At 31.6% G+C, this 22,568-nt stretch overlaps 1 protein-coding gene and 1 non-coding gene across 2 annotated transcripts; one reads left to right on the top strand and one right to left on the bottom strand.

Moving 5' to 3' along the window:
* The first annotated feature begins 14,136 nt into the window (after nucleotides 1-14,136).
* On the top strand, nucleotides 14,137-19,316 carry LOC115996355 (respiratory burst oxidase homolog protein C-like). The gene is made up of 12 exons (XM_031235562.1): nucleotides 14,137-14,917; nucleotides 15,012-15,171; nucleotides 15,259-15,307; nucleotides 15,393-15,506; nucleotides 15,661-16,086; nucleotides 16,182-16,565; nucleotides 16,656-16,751; nucleotides 16,832-16,947; nucleotides 17,068-17,170; nucleotides 17,285-17,358; nucleotides 17,556-18,082; nucleotides 18,642-19,316. Exons 1-12 carry the CDS (start codon nucleotides 14,317-14,319, stop codon nucleotides 18,749-18,751), a joined length of 2,760 nt encoding a protein of 919 aa, XP_031091422.1. The 5' UTR covers nucleotides 14,137-14,316; the 3' UTR covers nucleotides 18,752-19,316.
* A 2,794-nt stretch (nucleotides 19,317-22,110) lies between these two features.
* TRNAT-UGU lies at nucleotides 22,111-22,182 on the bottom strand. The gene has a single exon. It is a non-coding gene; the product is annotated as a tRNA-Thr (tRNA).
* Between the last annotated feature and the right edge of the window lie 386 nt (nucleotides 22,183-22,568).

Below are 22,568 nucleotides of genomic sequence, written 5' to 3'. Positions count from 1 at the left end.
ACTTCGCTAGGGATTAAAAGTCAGTTTGGTTGCCTCATAGGTCAATACTATTAAAGAAAAGGAAAAGATGAATTACAAAAGCATGATTCATTATAGTCAGGTTTATTTATCTTTTTATTTACGGAGTATTTTTTATAGGTGCATGTCCAATAGCAGTCTATAGAGTTTGGAATATTATAATTCACAAAATCATATCTATCCATCTTCTGTTATATGAACCTTGAGATTATGTGGGATTTCACCCCCCTCTACTATTACATTCTACTATTACATTTTAGGGTGTGTTTGGTAATCCAGAAAATGATTTCCGAAAATTATTTTCGGGTTTTTGGTGTTTGGCAACATCTAGAAAATATGGTCAACGGAATACATTTTTCGTTGACTACAGAAAATGAGCTCATTTTTCCGAAAAATGACTTTCGGACAAAGAATCTGAAAGTTATTTTCCGGAAACAAAAAATGGCTACGTGCGACGTTTTTTTTGTAATTTTTTTTTAATTTCTAATAAATATTATTAGTTTATATATTTTTATATTTTAAATAAAATAAAAAAATATATAATTATACATTTCTACTCATTTTTCAGAAAACGAACCAAACACTGACAGTTTTTCAGAGTACGTCCAAACACCGAAAATGAATTCATTTTCCCGAAAATGACTCATTTTTAGAAAATATTTTTCATAATTCATTTTCTTACTTTCCAAACTATCCCCTTAGTGTGGTAAGTTTTCTATGAAGTCAATCTAACTGATTAGTTAAAGAAACATCTTATTCATTTGAAATCAAGAGTCTAATGTAGTTGGTGGAAATAGACTATAATTACTTGTATTATTTGGTGTCGCTCATTGAATAATATGTAACTAAGAATGATACGATTAAAAACGTTACGAAGATATTATTATATTAGGGAAAATTATAATTTATGTTCATTCATAATATGTCAATTATCAATATGATTCTTGAATTGTTAGAGGTGTAAATGTTGCCCTTCAATTTTTAAAATGATACATGTATTGCCCCTTCCAGTCACGGACCTGGGTTTAAAACAATGTCGTTTTAAAATGGATATGGGACAATATATGTACTGTTTTAAAAATTGAAAAGCAACATTCACACCATTAATAATTTATAAATCACATGATAATTAACATATTATGGAGGGACATAAATTACAATTTTCCATTATATTATGAATTAGATTTGGACGGATGTTTATTTGCTTTCCCCTTGTGTCGGCCACACCATCTAAACCGGTCATCCACCTTCTTACTAAGTTCTTACCGACAACATTTTTGGCTCGACTGATTTCACATTATATATATGGTGTTGTCTTCAGGTCTCCATGCCTGTAGTAGGAGCCATCTTTGTCTTTATGGATAAGTCTGAAAGGCTGCTATTAGTGATGGTTGCTAGGATATGATTCTAAATATTTGACTCAATTGGTTCTTACATTCAACGTAGTGATTTTTTTTGTGGATATCATGTACTGATCTTACTACTTTATAGACTGATGTGTTACTGTGATTTACCCATTCACTATTCTGTCGGGTTGGGTGTAAGCAAGAGAATTTCGCTTTTGTAGGCAAGAATTTCAAAGACTTTTTTTTTTTAAGGTGGATTCTGGAGATTTTTTTATTTTTTCGGGTTATTGTTTAAGATCGAGACTTGCACAATAAGATGGGGTATTTTGTTTTAAGTATATAATATATTATTTATTAAGGTTCAAATGTAATCTATGGTATGATGAAATTAAGATTATGATGAACTCAAAAATTTTACCATTTAAACATTATTGAGGTTAAGATGAGTTAGTATCAAACATCCAAACTTGTGAATGCTTCAAATTAAATACGCTTTAGAGTGGCACCCGGTGTCCCGTTTACACTCCCACATGGATGATGGGAGTGGGTTCGAGCCTCAATGGAGGCAATTGTTGACTCTTTGTGCTTCAGTAGGTTGAGAAAGTAGCTATGAACAGATACTACATTGTAACAGAGTCAGTAATACTCAAAAAAAAAAAAAAAAACGCTTTAGTATTGTCATTCTTATTATTACAAATATGCTATTGTGACAATGCAAATGACAAATCCATAGACTTTTCTAAGTTTGGTAATGAGTGCCAATGTTGTTTCATGGAGCTCTCTAATGTGTATGAGTTTTAACTCCATTTCTTGTTTGCGATTTTTTTTTTAAATTGAGAAATTATTACTGAAAAAAATGTGTTCACTCCTTCAAGCAATTGTGTTTAGTCTTAATTTGCTGTAAAAGCAATTTTCTATTCAGATTTACTTCAAGAAAAGAAAGGATTGGACAATTATGCTAATTATGGGGTTTACCTTATTATAGATAAACCGCTTGACTTAATTAATAATATGGGTGCAATAACCGTGCAATGGTAATATTGATGACTTATAACATTTTCACACGAATATTATTAATTGATACGCTATGACATACAAAATAATTATTAAGATCAACTTGTGTTATAATAATAATAATAATAATGAAATAACTGTGACCAAAGTTTATATTATATGCCAAGGGGCATGAATTTGCAGAATATAATACAACCACTAACCAAATCATCCTAGTCAAAAACAGAAAATAAAAATGATTCATCAAATAAGTTCACATTGGCCAACCTTAAAATATTTTTAATTCAATTTATTGTATTGTTGTCGTATTCTATTATACTTTCCTAGTCTATATTTAGTAAAACATGTTATTAATCAATGTTTCTAGAAACATTGTCAGTTTTCATAAATGTCTCCTTTTAATTTTCAAAATATGTGGCCGTATAACATTTTTAGTTTTTTTTTTTTTAATAATGTTCTCTTCGTATTCTATATTTGACCTACACTGTAGCTTTTAATATAATTATTAATTAATTGAGAAAATTTAATTTTTGCTTTTTTATGGCATTTTCGAACAAGAAAATCAACCAAAATTAGATTAAAGGCGCTATGTATCATGTTAAAGAATTATGAGCCGAACTTTTTCTAAAGTAAAAAATTAAACTCATTGAACGTGTCTCATAGTGAGAATACAAAAATATTGTATAAAAAATTAATTCCGTATTTGAAAATAGAAAATTGTGCATGTTTAACCACTTAAAAATTTTTAAAGAAATTACAAATAGAGATAATAGCCAAATGGATCATTGGCAATTTCATAAATCTCAAATTGATCATCAATTATCAATTCATCTAAAATAGTCAATCAACTATGTAAACTTATACTCATTTTAGTTCTCTACTACTTGCATTAAAAATTAAATTTAGTAAATTTTTGTATAGTCTAGATACTATTTTTGGTGAATTTGTCATCGATGACTAATTTGAGATTTATAACATAATATATAGAGTATATTAAGTATTATCTTTTACAAATATATATCCCATTATTTTGTATTTTAAAAATATTGCATTTTTACGAATGATGTTACTACAGAAGTTTTACTTCGTATTACATATTAAAAAAAAAAATTAATCAGTTTGTTCCCAATAATTTTAAGTCTGAATGCTATGAGCTTAATCCCACCTCAGTGAATATCAACAATTATTGCGTGGATAGTGGATCATGGTCCGAAAATGATGATGTTTTGATTCGCGTAATTTTATTTCACGCAACCCGCTATAACATATATATTTTATAACTCATAATGTATGTACATTATTCTAACTTATAAAAGACATTATTTTGACTCATGAAATACATTATCTTATTCTAGAAGGTTCATTACTCTAACATAAAATACATTATTTTAACACATAAAATGCATTATTCTAACAAGTTAATTCCACCAAAATTTCCTTGTCTTTCATGACAATTTCAAATTTAATCCCAGACTATCGTTTTTGTCATTTAACCTCTCAAACTATTTTTTTTTTTGGACACTTTTAGTCCTTCTCATGATTTTTCCTATTTTTAGTAATGACATTTTGGTCTTTTAATATTTTTCTTTTTGTTAGTTTTTCGGCTTCAATTGGTTTAGGATTTTAGGTAACCGCTGATTTTTAGTAACCATATTTTTCAATCAGTTTTTAGTAAAGTCCTAAATCAATTAAACTGGTTGAAACCGGAAAAATAACAAAAGAAAATATGAAGAGACAAAAATACCCTTACTAAAAATAAGAAAAGTCATGAACTAAAAGTGTCCAAAAAATAATAGTGTGGGATGTTAAATAGCAAAAATAATAGTTTAGTACTAAACTTGAAAATGACATAAAAAACAATGGACATCTGGTTAAATTAACTCTTATTCTAACACATAATGTACATTATTCTAACATATAAAGTACATCATTCTAATATATAAATTACATTATTTTAACTCATAATATTCAGATTACACAATAATTTGTCAGTGAATATAATATTCATCTTGATATGCACATCTATCATTTTAAGTCAGATAAGGCAGTGATCGAGAAACTTTATTACAGCGTAATAAAAGTAGATACGAATATACGATCCAACTGAACTAGGTTAATATTAATGTTAATTTATCCGAGACAACTAATTACGATGTTACGGGTGTGGACACACGAAAAGCTATAGTTGGTAAATTATTATCCTGTCGGTTTTTCATTTTTAAAGACAGTCCAGAATCGTTAATACTTTAAACATATATTACACCAAATGTTTGGATATCTTAAATGATGTCTATCTCTTCTCCTTTTGAGTACTAAAATACTTTCTCTATTTGTTGCAGTAACAAAGAGTCAATACCCTACCATCGGGGTTCAATCCTGTGATCTTCCCTCAATACGAGTCAAAGATGTGCCATCTGAGCAAAAGGTGTTTCTGACATGTTTATCTTTCTAAAAAAGAAGAGGACAAGTATTGAAAAGGAAGATAATGACACTGCTATCCAAAAGAAAATTAAGAAAATTTAGAGAAATTCAAACCAAAAGTGGTATTTATTTAGACTATCATTTTTAGACAAAGTATATAGATCATACTAGCATTTTTACAATGTTGGAAACATTTATTTTAGTGACAATTGTAATCAATTTTTCCTATATTATCTTGCATTCATATACTTTGAATCACCGATTTAAATAAATAAATTCTACATTCAATTACCTATGCATAAACATCTCATATATAATCTTGCATTGATATATCTTAAAGTACTCATTTAAAAATAAATACGGAGTATTAGACATTATCTCATTCGTGTAACGTGCATGAAAAACTAGTGTATGTGTGTATATTAAAACCTTAAAATTGGTTATCAAACACCCCATAATCCAGGGTAAAATTTCAAATCTATTATTGGGCAGATGTTTAGAAGGTCAAATTCAGTATCTACTATTGAAGCATAGTGTTACTCTCTATATATGTAAATATAATGAAAAAAAGTTACATCTTCGTCACTGGCTATATATATATATATATATATATATATATATATATATATATATATAGCTTTTGACATAGTAAATATAAGAACTTAATTCTAACAATAATTGATATCAGCTAGAACACATAAAAGGATTGCACATTTAAAGACAGGTTGTGCTTGGAGAGATTGTTGGACGAAAATCTAGCATCCTACTAGTGAAATATGTGTAATAATAGTAAGTGTATTATCTTTTATCTTAACATCTATGACATCCCTCGATGATAATTGTTCAAGAACTCCATAAGCTACTCTATGCTATGGCATGGCAAGTACTAGATTACAACTTGCATATAACACCTACATTATTTAACTTATTCCGACTAACAACCAATAAGAAACTTTTAGTAAAACTACTATTAATTACAATATTACTCATTAATACTTTATAATAATCATATATTCATATGTAACAAAGAAATAATTATACAGATATGAACAGTCCAAATAAGGCCAGCCAACAAAATCTCATTGCAATTATCCACATGCATGCATACATGTTGAACAACAATAACTAATATGGAACTGGACAAAGAAATACTTGCATTATTACTGTTTAATTAAGAAGACCTATGTCATCAATTTTATAATTTTATAACGAGATCTTTGGTTTAAAGTTGACCAAGTAAACTAACTATATATATTATTATATCCACTAACGACCTTTCATTTAGATATATGCATGAAATATTGACTAGGGTTAGGAACAAATGACTTGAGGTCAATGAAATATAATTTCTTAGCTTGTTCCAAAGGAATCAATCTACAACTAACCTAATATGCAGATGCACATTCTTTACCTACCTATTCTATTTTCATTTTCCTTTTCCTTGATGTCATGAGTCATACAATATTATATAATTACGATAATCATTTGTTTTTTTTTTTAAATAAAGATTAAATGTATAGTCTCACTAATAATTTAAATGTTTCATTCAGATTTAGCATACCTATTTTTCAATTATATCAAATATTTAATATTAAAGTTGTCAAATTTACCTTATCATGTCGCCTTAATCATAATGAACGGTGCAATATAGTGGGTGGTTGGATGCGAATTTTGAAAGGTATTTATATTGCATTTTATTTATTTTTTAAATAGTGAGCTTTGCCAATTTTTTTCCTAGGGTCACACTTTTATGTGAGACCGTCTCACGGATTCTTATGCGTGAGACAGGTCGGGTCGGGTCAAAGCAACATGCAAATGTCATACTTATATGATCAAATATAATACTAGTCAAGAATACAATTTTTGTTACTTATAAGAGAACAAGTAATACATTTTTATAATAAGTAATGTTGACAAGTGCCCCTTACTTATAAAGGAAAATATAATACTTTTAAATCGAAATGTAAAAGTATTGTATTTTCCCTTAAAAGTATTACATTTACCTTGATAAGTAACAAAAATTTTATTCCTGATTAGTATTACATTTGATCATATAAGTATGACATTTGTGCATATACGTATTACATTTGCATCTTGACCCGATCCGACCCACAGTGAGACGGTCTCACACAAGTTTTTGCCTTTTTCCTAACCTTAAACTTTTAGGGTCACAGTTGTGTGAGACCATCTCATGGATCTTTATTCGTGAGATGAGTCGGGTTGGGTTAAATTAGCATGCAAATGCCATACTTATATATATGCTCAAATGTCACTTATAAGAAAAATATAATACTTTTGAAGAAAAATGTATAGTAATAATTTTGCTGACGTAAAAGTATTATATTTTCCATAAAAAATATTACATTTTCCATCATAAGTAATGTTTCCCTTACTTATAAGGAAAAATATAATACTTTTGAGGAAAAAACGTAATACTTTTAAATCGAAATGTAAAAGTGTTACATTTTCCCTTAAAAGTATTACATTTACCATTATAAGTAACAAAAATTTTATTCTGGATTATTATTACATTTGAGCATATAAGTATGACATTTGTGTGTATAACTGTATAAGTATGACATTTTTGCATTGACGCAACCTGGCCCGTCTCACACAAGTTTTTGCCAAACTTTTATTGCTCTGGGATATAATTGTTGGTATTATATATCCAAGTTTCACGTTGGTCATATATATAAAAACTTGCAACCACCCTAAATTGAGGCAAATTATTGTGTGGACCACAGTTCAAAACGACGTTGCTAAATTTTATGAGTTAGAATAATATATATTATGTGTTAGAATAATGAAACTTTTGGGGTAAGATAATGTACATATGAGCTAGAATAATGAAACTTCTGGGGTAAGATAATGTTCGTTATGTGTTATAATAATGTATTTTATGAGTTATAAAAACGTATATTGCAGCTGGTCGCGTGAAACAAAAATAAAATAAAATAACGCGAAATGATGTCGTTTTTGAACAGTGTTATTACTAAATTCATGATTGGTATAACTTTTAAAAGGGTTAATTCTCTATTTTCTCTCTCAACTATTTATATTTGTCCAAGTACGGAGTGTATATTTATCAGTAGGCTTTAAAAGTTATTTATTTGGATCCTCTTAATTACTATTAATTATGTTCCCAACTTGGTCATCTGTAAAGAAAATTGACGGTTAAAATTGAAGGTGAAAATGAAATTTGAAATGTCGATGGATGATTTTGTGAATTATTTAAATAGTTAATGTACCTATTTCGAAATTAACTAGTTACTTTTTCTTTTTTTTTTAATCTTACATAAAGTTTTGAACTATAGAAAGGGGAAAAAATCACATCATATGTGATCAAGCAGTAATTTTTTTTTTTCCAAATTTGTTATCACAAGTTCTTCATTTTGTACACTTAGAACTAGATGTTCATATTATCTTAATTAAAACTCAAAATTTAAATTTTTGGTAAAGGAATGCTAGATACTCTCCTATTTAATTTCCCTCTAATCCATCTCTCATGACGTGACATTATTTAGGGTGTGTTTGGTTTGCACATGAGAGTCAGAATCAGAATGAGAATCAAATACTTGAAAATGGTAATAGATACGCTTCTGGTAAAAGTATTTTGCATGTTTGGTAGTATGGTGGAATTATATTGGAATGATTACCAATATTGATGTTTGGGCATGTATGACCCTATAATGTGAATAAAAATTTTAAAAATACAAAAACTAACAATAAAAAATAAGGCAATTGATCCTAATATAATGACATCCAAAGCACCAATATGAACAAACAAAAAAATCAAAACAAAAATCTAAAAGCACTAATCCAAACTTAAAAATCATATTACCAATATGTTGGAATGATACTTTTTTTAATTAGGGATTTAGGGAATGTGGTTTTTAATTGAAGAGGTAATCAAATCCATAGTTGTGTTTTTAAAAGTTATCAACCAAACACTAACCATGATTTTGATTCTAATTTCTTGTGTAAACCCATGAACCAAACACACCCTAAGTTCTTTATCCTAACCTCTATGACATCCTTAACTTAAAATAATTCTCTCCGTCTCATTTTATGTGTTTGGTTAACGAGACTCAACTGGAATTATTTTTAGTTCAGTTTATTATAATATTAAGTTTAATATTAGTATATAAAATTTATATATTAAGAAATTATATTAAAGGTACTATTAAACACACAAAAAATTAATTTAAAAAATACTAAAAAATAAGTAAAAAAAGAAAAAAAATTAGTTTAACCGGTTAAAATAATAAACATGAGAGGTAAAGTTAGCCAAAGATAAAGTTGATATCACTTTAAGATAATGGTTCTAAGCACTCCATAATCCACCCTATACTATGGCAAATACTAGATTACAACTTGCATACAACACATTTAACTTATTCGGACTAACAACCGATAAGAAACTTTTGGTAAAATTATTATTAATTACAATATTATTTATTAATACTTTATAATCATATGTAACATTTCTTATACAGATATACATATGAACAGTCCAAATAAGGCTAGCCGAAATCTCATTGCAATTATCCACATGCATGTTGAACAACAATAATATATACTCTAAATAATATGGAAATGGACAAAGAAATACTTGCACTATTAATGTTTAATTAAGAAGACCCATGTCATCAATTTTATAATTTTATATCAAAATCTTTGGTTTAAAGTTGACAAGTAAACTAACTATATATTATACAATTATATTATGGACCATGGTTCATCTTGCATTGTGAACCATGATATAAAAATTATGTACCTTCACTAAACACATTCTGTACCTACAATTAATAGTTTTTGTATATGTAAACAAATAACTTGATAATTGTTGACATATAATATGATAGCTACATGTACATAAACTGTCAACTGCAGGTACAAAATGTGTCTTTTTTGGATCAGGATCTACAATGCAAGGTAGAACCTAGTCCATGGTATAATTTGCCTATATTATATCCACTAATATATTATTATTTGAATTGTCTATAACAACCTTTCAATATTTCAATTGCGTGATATTATTATTATTATTATTATTATTATTATTATTATTATTATTATTGTGGTGCCTAATTAACAATCGCATGATTAAGAGTTTAAGACTTTGAAGCATAATTTAATGATAAATTACCTTTTTTGTTTTGTTTTGTTTTGTTTTGTTTTGTTTTGTTTTAAGAAGAGAGAATCTTTGATCCAATTTTGAATGATCCGATCTACAATTTTTATATCCGCTAACAACCTTATATTTAGATTTAGGGCTTAATTACGGACAAAATATTGACTAGGGTTAGGAGGAAATGGACTTGAGGTCAATGCTAATACTTCTTTTGCGCACAAAAAGAAAAATTTCTTTGCTCTTAGGGCCCTTGCACTCCGGCCGAGCAAGATAGTGGAAAGACTTGGTGCCACCACATTGGGTGAAACTCACATATTGCGGCTCTTAAGGTTCAATTTTATATCATTCTTTTATAATTTTATCATCTAAGAATCTACTGAGCTATTGTAAGGTATGTTAATTAATTTCTTATTCCAAAGGAATATAATCAGTCTAGAACACCTACGCATATAATTAATAATTAATATACACAATTACACACTAGTTTAACTACCTATTCTATTTTTTTTCTTGATATGACGTGTAATACAATTATAATTATAATCGATTATTTGTTTTGAGTTTGAATTTAATATAGTGGCAACATGATTAGTTTTGAATTTAAATTCCCATGCCTCCCAAGATTAAGAATATGTTCACATGTTTAGTCTATTACAAAATATTTGGCCAAAGATGTGGGCAAATTATATCGTGGACAAGGCAGATCAGGTACATAAAAATAATACTGTTAGTATATATAAAAATTTAGGTACATAAAAAATAATATTATAGGTATATAAAAATGATAGTGAATCTATATACCTATCATAGTGAATTTATATACTTTTTGTAATTTTTATAAACCAAGTCTATGCACATAAAGTAATTATTTTATGTTTGTGTAGATTTATTTTGAAAAAAAAAACTAATATAAGTGTCATTTAAAAGATCTCAGTTATAACTCACACGCACATTAATTTTATTTGTACAAAAAAATGAGAAAAAAAAGACTAATAAATTCTAATTTTAGTCATCTACTATAATAACAATGCATTTTAGTCATACTTTTTAAATTTTGTTGCAATACTCGCTCGCTTTGAAAAATGAGTCATACTTCCATAGTATCAAATTTATAATTCAGTGACTATTTTCTATATATTCCAAAAATTCCAACTTAATTTCAAAAGTGGGTCCCACTTTCAAATTATATTAAACATTTTATTATCTTTCCTCAACAAATATGATTTTCTCTTCACAATTCTTCTTTTTATATCAATATATAAATTAAATTTAAATATTAAAATAAAAAATGAAATTTCAAAATACGTAATATTATTATTTTAAAATTTAAAAATTTTGCATTATATATATAATTGAAAAGAAATTATATTATTACGTAAAACTTTTTATACTAAAATTGAAATTTGTTTAAAATTAAAAGAGAAAAAGGAGGTAGAATTTTTGGTAAAGCTACTTGGATAAAAAAAAATTGGTCAATTGATGTGATAATAATTTTTTTTATTCACCAGTTGTAATGAATTAGTCAACATTATCACACGTTGAAAAAAAAAATACTTATATTATCATGTTGGAAAATGAAAGATTTGTGTAAAATTTTTTGGTCTACCTTGTAGTAGCATGATCACTTAGTGCTCATGTTTCAAACATGTAAGATGTTGAAGTCCAATTGTGTTCAAGCTAAATTTTTGCTCAAGCCAAATTTTGATCATTAAATAATCGTTCGATGAACAATTAAGTGTTTGTTGAGTATTTGAATATAGGTCAAGAACAAGTAATATATAAATTTTTATAAATAATATAATATTGTACCCACGATATACTGAATTATATGTTTTATTTTGTATTAAATTTTCAATATTAGTATGTGTTCACAAACACGACAACATATAAAATCAATTAAAACTATTAATAAATATAAAATATAAAAAATGATCACTAAATATAAAAATTCGAGACATTGCTTGGGTAAAATTATAGTCTAATGATAAGGTTTTTTTTTTTTTTTTTTTTTTTTTTTTTTGGTTTTACAGAACAATATAATGTCAGATCCAAATTAGACCACTCCATCGCCAATCAATGTATTAAGAAAAGAAAACCGTCACGTGATCCATTTGATTCCTGGATACAAGTCACATGCATTACACCCAAATTAAAAATACCTCCAAGGAAGTATGGCAATTTGGATTAAATATTCAACCAAGTTGAAAACCCAAAACACTATTACTAAAACAAAAATCAGAAATCCAGAGAATATTGAAGTAATATTATGATTGGTAGGGGTTTACTCAGATTAGAGATGAAAATGTGTCGGGTGGGTTAAGAAGGACTACATACACCACTTAACATGTCTTATATTTTCTCTACTCACCCCATTCTCGACCAACATCGGTGAGATTTTTCAAAACCTATCACTGTCCAATCCACTAATTTTTTAAGACACACTCCGATCCACCATCCTATCACTCAAAAAATTCGATCTATGTAGGGTGGCTTCAGGCATATATCTGCGAGATGGATTAAAATTATCATCTCTAAGCTAGATACACATTTGGATAATAGTTATGAATTTTGTAGTGACTCAAAAAAATAATATAATCGGGAAACTTGGTAAATATGTAAAATTCCCTGTAATATTGGATGTATATTCTATTTGGGTAATTGCTGAGCAATTCACGTTGAAAAGTTTGAGACTTGAGGTGCAGATGTCAGATGGTTGGTATATTTTGTCATCTTCCACTTATAGGGACTTGCAATAAAATATTACTCCGTCTTCTCTTTTTTACACTGTGGGACCACAATAATTTAGTTATTATTATATAGTTACAATACATAAGAGAGTAATAATATTTGATGATTATATAAGAAATAATTTCTTTTACCATTCTAACTGATGCAAAATTGCAAACTCAAGTCATGCACGGTTAGATCATATCATTCTTTGAGAAAATTACTGTTTTATCGATGAATTTGCACTCAAAACGTTACCTAATAACAACTATATAAAATAATTTTGATAAATTATATGATTCAATTTCGTTAAAAAGTTATATCAAATAAGATGTTAGTCAATTTTGAATTGACTTTTTAATGAAAAGTAGAATATGAATCTCTAACAACATAACAAAATATATATTATCAGTATATCAGAGGTTGCTAATTAATAATTTACCCTTATCATTAGAGTTAATTCCAACAATAATCCTCTGACTATGTTGATTTTCTAAAATTAGTCCCCGACTTTTAATTTGGACAATTTAGGTCCATTGACTTTCAAATTCTATCCAATGCTGATCCTTTCGTTAAATTTTGGTTAAGTTGAGGTCAAATGAAGGGGTAAAATTATCCGTTCACATGTTTATGTATTATTACTCGTATTTCTCTTGTCCTATATGCTGTATATATGAATATAATCTCAGCCGAAGTCTCAATCGAAGCCCTATAATCCCAGTCGATGTCTCTTCGGCTGATATTATATTCATATATATAGCGTATAGGACAGGAGAAATACGAGTATATAAGTGAACGGACAATTTTACCCCTTCATTTGACCTCAACTTAACCAAAATTTGACGAAAGAACCAACATTGGAAAGAATTTGAAAGTCAAAGGACCTAAATTGTTCAAATTAAAAGTCGGGGACTAATTTTGAAAAATCAACATAGTCGGAGGACTATTGCTGGAATTAACTCTTTATCATTATTATTATACAAGGACATTTTAATCTTTATTTACTTCTTTCCCTTCCAATCTCCAACTATTTTATTCCTCTATACAGAATAATGTCTTAATTTGAATTTCACCTTATTTTTTCCAATCAAAGGCCTCCAACCCGTCAGTTGAATAGAATCTTCACCAGCCTAGTTAAAACTTTTTTTTCCCATATAACCATCTAAAAGACGTGAAATATTTTTAATTCGTTTATACTATAGATCAATGTTTTCATGGTATATCGTATAGGTTTGACTAAAGAACATTATTTTTTTTGTAGAAGAAAATAGAAGAAAACGTGGAACGCGGCAATGCGCGTAGAGGGCCTTCCATTTCCATGCAATCGGCCTGGTGGTGGGAGAGTCCAACTATCCCGTACGCATGAGATCATATTACCCGTTCCCCGGTCAACCTGCCAGCTACTACTTCAACTCCAACTTCAAATACAGCGGCTTTCGTTTTTTCTTCCGCAATTCGCGTCTCTCTCTTTATATATATACACCACCTATCACCCTTCACACAAAACCAACCCTCTTTCTAGAACGCTTTCATGATTTACAAGAAAGACGAAGAACAAAAAAGTTGTTGATAGATATTTATTGTTTTGTTTGTTCTGTTCATTATATTCTTTCTTTGGTTTCTTGATTTTTTGGTTGTTTAAAAGAGGAAAGGGAAATGTCGAGCTCTGATCAGCAGAGTTACAAGCACCAGCACCACCACTCTGACACGGAGGTGATGGTGGTGGGGATTGATAAGAGGAAGTCGTACAGCGGGCCGTTGAGCGGGCCGTTGAATAAACGGAGCGGGAAGAAGAGCGCCCGGTTTAACCTCCCCGGGGATTCTTCGTCTGAGCTAGGGAGCCCGTCGCCCAGGTCGGCCAATGACGACGCTTACGTGGAGATTACGCTGGACGTGCGCGAGGACTCCGTGGCGGTGCACAGCGTCAAGACCGCGGCCGGGGCCGACGTGGAGGACCCCGAGCTCGCCCTGCTGGCCCGAGGCCTGGAGAAGAAGACCACCCTCGGGTCCTCCCTGGTCAGAAACGCCTCGTCGCGAATACGCCAAGTGTCGCAGGAGCTTAAGCGGATCGTGCGGTCCCATCCCAGCGGGAGAATTGACCGGAATAAGTCCGCCGCTGCTCAGGCGCTTAAAGGACTCAAGTTCATCAGCAAGACCGACGGGTCCTCCGGCTGGGCCGCCGTCGAGAAGCGCTTCGATCAGCTCACCACCTCCTCCAACGGCCTCCTCCCTCGCGCAAAGTTCGGGGAATGCATAGGTAAATAATAAATAAATACATAAACATATCGTCGGTCGATTCATTCAACAAAACCTCTGAAATCCTCTGATATTCCTGACAAATTTATGTTCAGGTATGAACAACTCTAAGGATTTCGCCGGCGAGTTATTTGATGCTCTGGCTCGGAGGAGAAACATAACCTCTGATTCCATCAACAAACAACAGCTCCAAGAATTCTGGGACCAAATTGCCGACCAAAGTTTCGATTCTCGTCTCCAAACCTTCTTTGATATGTAAGATTACTTATAATTCTCAAGAAACTAACCTTAGTGTTTTTTTTTTCGAGAAAGTTTAATTAATCTGAGGACATGAAAATGCAGGGTTGATAAAGATGCAGATGGTTTCATCAATGAAGAAGAAGTCAGAGAGGTATAGTATAAAAGTCTTCCATTTATTGTTTAGTATTTATATATTATTTTTATTTTTCTGGCACTGATGATTTTTCACGGTGCAGATCATAAGCCTAAGTGCTTCAGCAAACAAGCTGTCAAATATCCAGAAACAAGCGGATGAATACGCGGCCATGATTATGGAAGAACTGGATCCCAGCAACCTAGGATACATCAAGGTCCTAAATCCTAATCAAATCTTAATGTTATTATGTCTGAATTAAGCATGTGTTCCATCTTAACTAAAAACTTAAGCTGATAGTTGGATTGTACATTTATGTTTATATACTAATTACTAATTAGTAATATAATTGACATTATTATATATGACAGATTGAGAACTTGGAGATGCTGTTACTGCAAGCTCCGAACCAATCAGTGAGGGGGCATGACAGCAAGAACTTGAGCCAAATGCTAAGCCAGAAGCTGAGGCCGACGGTGGAGCCGAACCCTTTGGTCAGATGGTTCAAGCATTTCAACTACTTCTTGATAGATAACTGGCAGAGAATTTGGGTGCTTTTGCTGTGGATTGGAGCCATGGCTGGGCTGTTTGCCTGGAAATATGTTCAGTATAAGAACAGGGCTGCATATGATGTTATGGGCGTCTGTGTTTGTTTGGCCAAAGGTGCTGCAGAAACACTGAAGCTCAACATGGCCATAATCCTGTTACCAGTCTGCAGAAACACCATCACCTGGCTCAGGAACAAGACCAAGTTAGGCGTCGCGGTCCCTTTTGATGACAACCTTAATTTTCACAAAGTATGTGGAAATTTTATTATCAGCTTAGGCTTTAGTTGAGATGAAACACATGCTTTAATTTTGTTTATCTGATCTGTGACAATATGTTTGGTTAGGTGGTTGCGGTGGGTGTGGCGATTGGGGTGGGAATACACGCGATAGCTCACTTGACGTGTGATTTTCCCAGGCTGTTACACGCGAGCCCTAAGAAGTATGCTCCAATGGTGCAATTTTTCGGGGAGCAACCCGAGAGCTATTGGCATTTTGTGAAGGGGTGGGAAGGGGTGACTGGGATTATAATGGTGGTGTTGATGGCCATAGCTTTCACATTAGCAAGTCCATGGTTTAGAAGGGGCAGGGTTAGCTTGCCAAGACCCTTTAACAAGCTTACTGGTTTCAATGCCTTCTGGTATTCCCACCACCTCTTTGTTATTGTCTATACCCTCCTCATCATCCATGGTATCAAGCTCTATTTGACCCACAAATGGTACAAGAAAACGGTCAGTATATATCCTTAAAAACTTTTTTTTTTTTTACAAACATTTTTGTCAGAATTTTTTGTTGATGATGAAGTTGTAATGTAATGACAGACATGGATGTACTTGGCTGTTCCCATGGTAATTTATGCTTGTGAAAGACTGCTCAGAGCATTCAGATCTAGCATTAAGCCTGTCAAGATTCTTAAGGTAAATTGATTATTTCAGAAATTATTATTGGTTTCAAGAATAGAATGACGTTATTGACAATTTCTTGTATTTTCTTGAAGGTGGCAGTCTATCCTGGAAATGTTTTGTCTCTTCATATGTCAAAGCCACAGGGGTTTAGATACAGAAGTGGTCAATACATGTTTGTCAACTGTGCTGCAGTTTCTCCCTTTGAATGGTAAAAAAACATTATTGTTTTGGTCACTAATTTCTAATTTTCCCATTCGGCCTGTCTCCACTAGTTCTTCCTTGTTTGAATTTTCCTTAATGTTTTTGCTGACCAATGTTCACATTACAGGCATCCTTTCTCAATTACCTCTGCCCCCAGAGATGACTATGTCAGCGTTCACATTAGAACCCTTGGTGATTGGACCAGGCAACTCAAAACTGTTTTTTCTGAGGTAAATTTTGTACCCAAACAACCTTTGTAATCACAATCATGAGACAGAATTAGCAAAAATTAGCATGTTGATGTCTTGTTAATCATAGTAGTGTGTCTCTGTTTGTATGTTTAGGTTTGTCAGCCTCCACCTAATGGCAGAAGTGGACTCTTGAGAGCTGATTACCTGCAAGGAGAGAACAACCCAAAGTAAGTCACTTTCCAATTCTTCACACCATACATTGTAGATGCATGTATGACAAACATGTAGTGTTCCATATCTTAGAATTTAAAATTGGACTCACGATCATATGACCTCCCACATAAGAGAATCACTACATGCCATTTGAACACAAGGTGATTGGCAAACTCTAATGTTGTTAATTATATTGTGATGATGACTACAGTTTCCCAAAGGTGTTGATTGATGGGCCATACGGAGCACCAGCACAAGACTACAAGAAATACGAGGTGGTCCTGCTGGTAGGGTTGGGGATTGGAGCCACGCCCATGATCAGCATCGTGAAGGACATCGTGAACAACATGATGGCGGTGGAGGAAGAAGAGAGCGGCGTGGAGAGCGGCAACGGCGGAGTTTCCAACAACGGCGGCGCCACCAAGAACTTCAAGACCAAAAAGGCCTACTTCTATTGGGTTACGAGGGAGCAAGGGTCATTTGATTGGTTCAAGGGGATTATGAACGAAGTTGCGGAGATGGATAATAGGGGCGTTATAGAGATGCATAATTATTGCACCAGCGTTTATGAAGAGGGAGACGCTCGTTCTGCTCTTATCACCATGTTGCAGTCCCTCCACCACGCCAAGAACGGCGTCGACATTGTTTCCGGCACCCGCGTTAAGTCCCATTTCGCTAAGCCCAATTGGCGTAACGTCTACAAACGCATCGCTCTCAACCACACCGATAGCAAAGTTGGTGAGTGCAACTTAACCATTTTCTTCATTTCTCACCTAGCTAGCCTTCCTTGAAAGTAACAGCCACTATAGGTAGTGGATGCTAGCTAGCTGCACTTCATATATATCTACTCTATCTTAAACTATATTCAAAAAAAAAAATAAAAAATTGCACACTAGATAGTTCCAAAAATAGGGTTGGGATGGAGTATATTTCTTGTTCCCACCCTACCCCTAAAGTCTTACCATATCTCCCTCGTGAAAAATAATTCTTTTCAGTCTTTATCGGGATAGGATTCATTGGGCATATTGTTGTCTCCACTTACTATTATCTTAGAGTGTTACGCAACTGAAATTTATGATAAATATCTTAATAGCTTCTAGGGTTTCAAAAATGTTTATACACATATATACATAATAATAGGGGTATATATAGAGCCAATTTCATATCTATCGCACGTTGTGATTGAATAATAGGGCTCATAGCTATTAAATTATATTATGATGACTAGCTAATTATATTATATATTAAACTACATTATCATGATGACTAAGTGTGGGTTTACCTTTGTGTTTTGCAGGGGTTTTCTATTGTGGGGCACCAGCACTAACAACAGAGCTAAGACAACTAGCCTTGGATTTTTCACGCAAGACATCCACCAAATTTGACTTCCACAAAGAAAACTTTTGACCTTAATTGGGACACCATTCATCATCATCATCACACAACCAAACATTATCCAAGACAACTTGGTCCAAATACTAGAATGCATATATACATGCATCTACAACTGCTACTACTCCCTGTCTCTCTTTGTACAGAGATTTTTGCTGATTAAATTGGTATCTTGTCCGTAATAATACGTTATTAATTAATAAGTTTGAATCTAGCTATACGAATATTTCAACAATGGTTTGCCCATCATCATGAGAGCAAAAAGCTGGTGGAATCAAGGACCACCCACTACCAAGGTGATGTTACATTATTAGAATATTAAATAATTAGTTAAAGTGTTCAATAAGATTAGATCGTGAAGGTGTCACAGTGACGTCGGTTAGAGATAGTTGTCATTTTTTCATTATAGAGAATTTTAGAAATATCCTCTTAATTATCTGCAGCTAATTTATCTGCAGACATATACATACATGTATTGTGTTTGGCATCTACCTGTACTGTGTGTATATATATATCACCAGTTTTGTGTTTAGATTCAGTTTCATGATCAATGTAATATCAATATGTCTTCTCTGGTGCATATATTCCGTGAACAAAACACTGTTGCGGATTACTTAGCAAAGCATGGGTGCAATTCTAGAGAGATCATGACCCTTTTTGTTTCACCCCATCCCGGATGCATTAACTTTGTGTATAACGATCAACTAGGGGCTGTTTGCGATCGTCTCATTCTTGAGACGGTGTAGGCTGTTTTGTTTATGAGACTCAGCCTGGGTTTCCCCCTCCATATTGTATTGCAAAAAAAAAAAATGTAATATCAATATATGAATAATATAGAACAAGATTTAAGTTCAAATAGCTGTCATATAGAATATACCACAGCAATCTGTTTAACTTAGCTTTTCTCTCAAGTTTTGATATGAAATTTTTGGTCTGGTCATTTTTTGGAACCAATTCTAAGATTATGTGAAAAGGCCAAATCTAAGCAACCTAATTAACGTGCACCACGAAGGCTTGCATCAAATCAAGGATATTCTACTCGCTCTCAACTTTTTGGGATTTAAGCTTTAGAGTTTCAATTTGTTAGTGTTAATACGAATGTTATCGTAAATATGAAATCATAGGTTGAAATAAAGCTTATATAATGGGATGAAAGGTAATGCATTAGTAATATTATTGAAGAAGAAAAGGTTTTGAGTAACTTGGAGCTCTTAGAGCTATGTAACAATATTCAAATGATTACGAATGAAATGACTCTAATTGTCATCTCTTCTCATACATGTTTTCTACCATCTTCTTTGATATAGCATCAATAATATAATGTAAAATTCACCGAGTAAAACTAACTCTAAACCTCGGAGGCTCATTGGACCCTCCATGCATGTTTTGTGTTTTGTCTGCCCTTTTCTAGTGGAATTAGGTGGTCTAGCTTGTTGAGTAAATGATAAGGCCATGTCAACAATTTGAATGGAATGTGGCCTGATTGCTTCAATTCGATTTTCAAAATGGTAACAATGAAGAAAAAAAATAATAGAGCAATGTTCTTAGCTCTTCAAATTTGAATCAACAAGGACTTTTTTTTTTTTTCCTTTTTATATCTAAATATCCTCACAAATGGTGTCAATGTTAATGTAAATATGAATGCTATGATCGTAACATGAAATTATAAGTTGAATTAAAGCTTACTTAATGTGATGAAAAGCAATGTAATAGTAATATTGAAGAAGAAAAGGTTTTGAGTAGCTTAAAATTCTCAAAACTAATAATAATGAAAACATATTCAAATTGTTTTCCGCTCGTCAGGTTACAAAAGTAGTATTTATACTAGTTATTTTAGAGTTACAATTTTCAAATGATTATGAATGAAATAACTATGCATGTCAAATCTTCTCATCCTCGATATAACATTAGCACAAAATCTGTTGAGCACAATTAACTCTGCTATCATTATGATCGTTTTTTTTTTTTTTAAATGTTGGTTTATATGAACTCCTAGTATAGGTTGATCACCAAGCTGGTAGGGGAATCAAGTGGTAATTCCCCTTACACATGTAATTGCAAACCAAAACCTCCTTTGACCATCCGTTATATGATGGACCATCTACAATGTCACAAAAATGGCGCTGTTTCATTAAGTAAGAGAAACGAATATCGTAAGTTTTAACGGAGCTCTGTAAATAATACTACAGTTCATCTCAAAAGATACTACCTCACATTTATTTTTAGATTATCAAATGAAACTGTAGTTGTGTTGAAAGGAAACTACAGTGTATATAAAATGAAACTGAATAACAGTTTCACATTTTTTAGTGTATATTGCCCAATGAAACTGTAGTTAAAAGAAAACTGCAGTGTATTATAAAAGAAACTGTAGTTGTGTTGAAAGGAAACTGAATAACAGTTTCACATATTTGAATGTATAATATCGAATGAAACCCCAGTTATATCGAAAAGGAACTGCAGTTGTGTTGAAAGGGAACTGCAGTGTATATAAACTGAAAGTTAACGGCGCGAAACAGGAGACGTTTCATCCGTTTGTTTTCATTAATTAAAACGACACCGTTTTGGTGCATGCACACAGTAAAATTTGTGTCCTTTGACATATTAACCCAAATCCAAGTCTTATAGCAACAAGGTCAGCCCATATCTGCCCAAACGAGTTGGGTCCAAATCAAGCTTCAACTTAACCCACCTATTTGACACAATCATTATTGCATGGATCATGGTCCTAAAACATAGTATAAAGTACATTATTTTAACTTATAAAATGTATTATTCTAACATATAAGGTATATTATTTTAACTCATGAAATACATTATTCTAACATATGAAGTACATTTTTTAACTCATAAAATACATTATCTTCAAAAATTTCATTATTCTAATACAAAGTACATTATACATTATGCTAACTTATAAAATACATTATTAATATAACACATAAATACATTATTCTAATTCATAAGCGCTTAACAAATGAACATAAACAATATTTTTAAAAAACTTAACAAACAAACAAACATTTCAAAAATCTTTAAAAACGAACACAAACAACCTCAGTTCGTTCATGTTCGATTTGTTAACAATCTATCTATAAATAATGTAAGGTGAACTTTGATCATTGTATAATTTGCCATACTAGTAAATGCCATAGTTATTTATTTTCTCTTCAAGTTTGTGGAATGTAGTTACTTATTTCTTTTTAGTTACATCTTTCTTTTTTCTTCAAGTTTATGGACTGAGGTTATGCCATCAGGCCTCATCCACTGCATCAACAAACAGCCCATTTTGGATAAACATAGCACTGATAAGATCTTAAAATAATTTTATTTTTAAAAAAATAAAGATCAAGGAAATAAACAAAAAACCCACTTGCCCCCATGCAGGATCGAACTACAGACCTTCAGTTTACAAGACTGACGCTCTACCACTGAGCTATAAGGGCTTAACGATACTAATAATCGATACATACTTTGCTATAATGGCAAGAGAGCTGCACCACATTGCGGTTAAACCAAAACAAGCTAAGTAATGAGTGGCAACATAACAAGTTTCTTGTATTCGTTGTCTAGCTTGTAAATGACATTTTCACATATCATTTAACTTTTTGATTGACTTTAATTGTTTGACCAATATGACTATTTGAGTATCCGTAAATAGCTTTTATGATAAGCATTATTCTAGACCAAAAAATTTGATTTTGAAAAAGTTACTTAAAACAACGTTTCAATTTCACTTTTTGAGAAAAAGTATCAAATTCTTTTAACTCCCTCTCTTCTCCTCATTGTTTAAACTTTTTATTTTAACCCACATATTTTTATTTTATTTTAA

The sequence above is a fragment of the Ipomoea triloba genome, chromosome 11 (genome assembly GCF_003576645.1).
Source record: "Ipomoea triloba cultivar NCNSP0323 chromosome 11, ASM357664v1".
Classification (NCBI taxonomy): domain Eukaryota; kingdom Viridiplantae; phylum Streptophyta; class Magnoliopsida; order Solanales; family Convolvulaceae; genus Ipomoea; species Ipomoea triloba.
The sequence above is the reverse complement of the archived record's forward strand: the minus strand, read 5'-3'. Positions and strand labels throughout refer to the sequence as shown.

What these genes read in the sequence shown, in the direction of transcription:
- LOC115996355 (XM_031235562.1), top strand. Translation starts at nt 14,317, where the DNA reads ATGTCGAGCTCTGATCAGCAGAGTTACAAGCACCAGCACCACCACTCT. An exon ending in ATGAAGAAGAAGTCAGAGAG is followed by an intron (nt 15,308 to 15,392) that starts GTATAGTATAAA and finishes TTCACGGTGCAG; the next exon opens with ATCATAAGCCTAAGTGCTTC. An exon ending in CAAGGAGAGAACAACCCAAA is followed by an intron (nt 17,359 to 17,555) that starts GTAAGTCACTTT and finishes TGATGACTACAG; the next exon opens with TTTCCCAAAGGTGTTGATTG.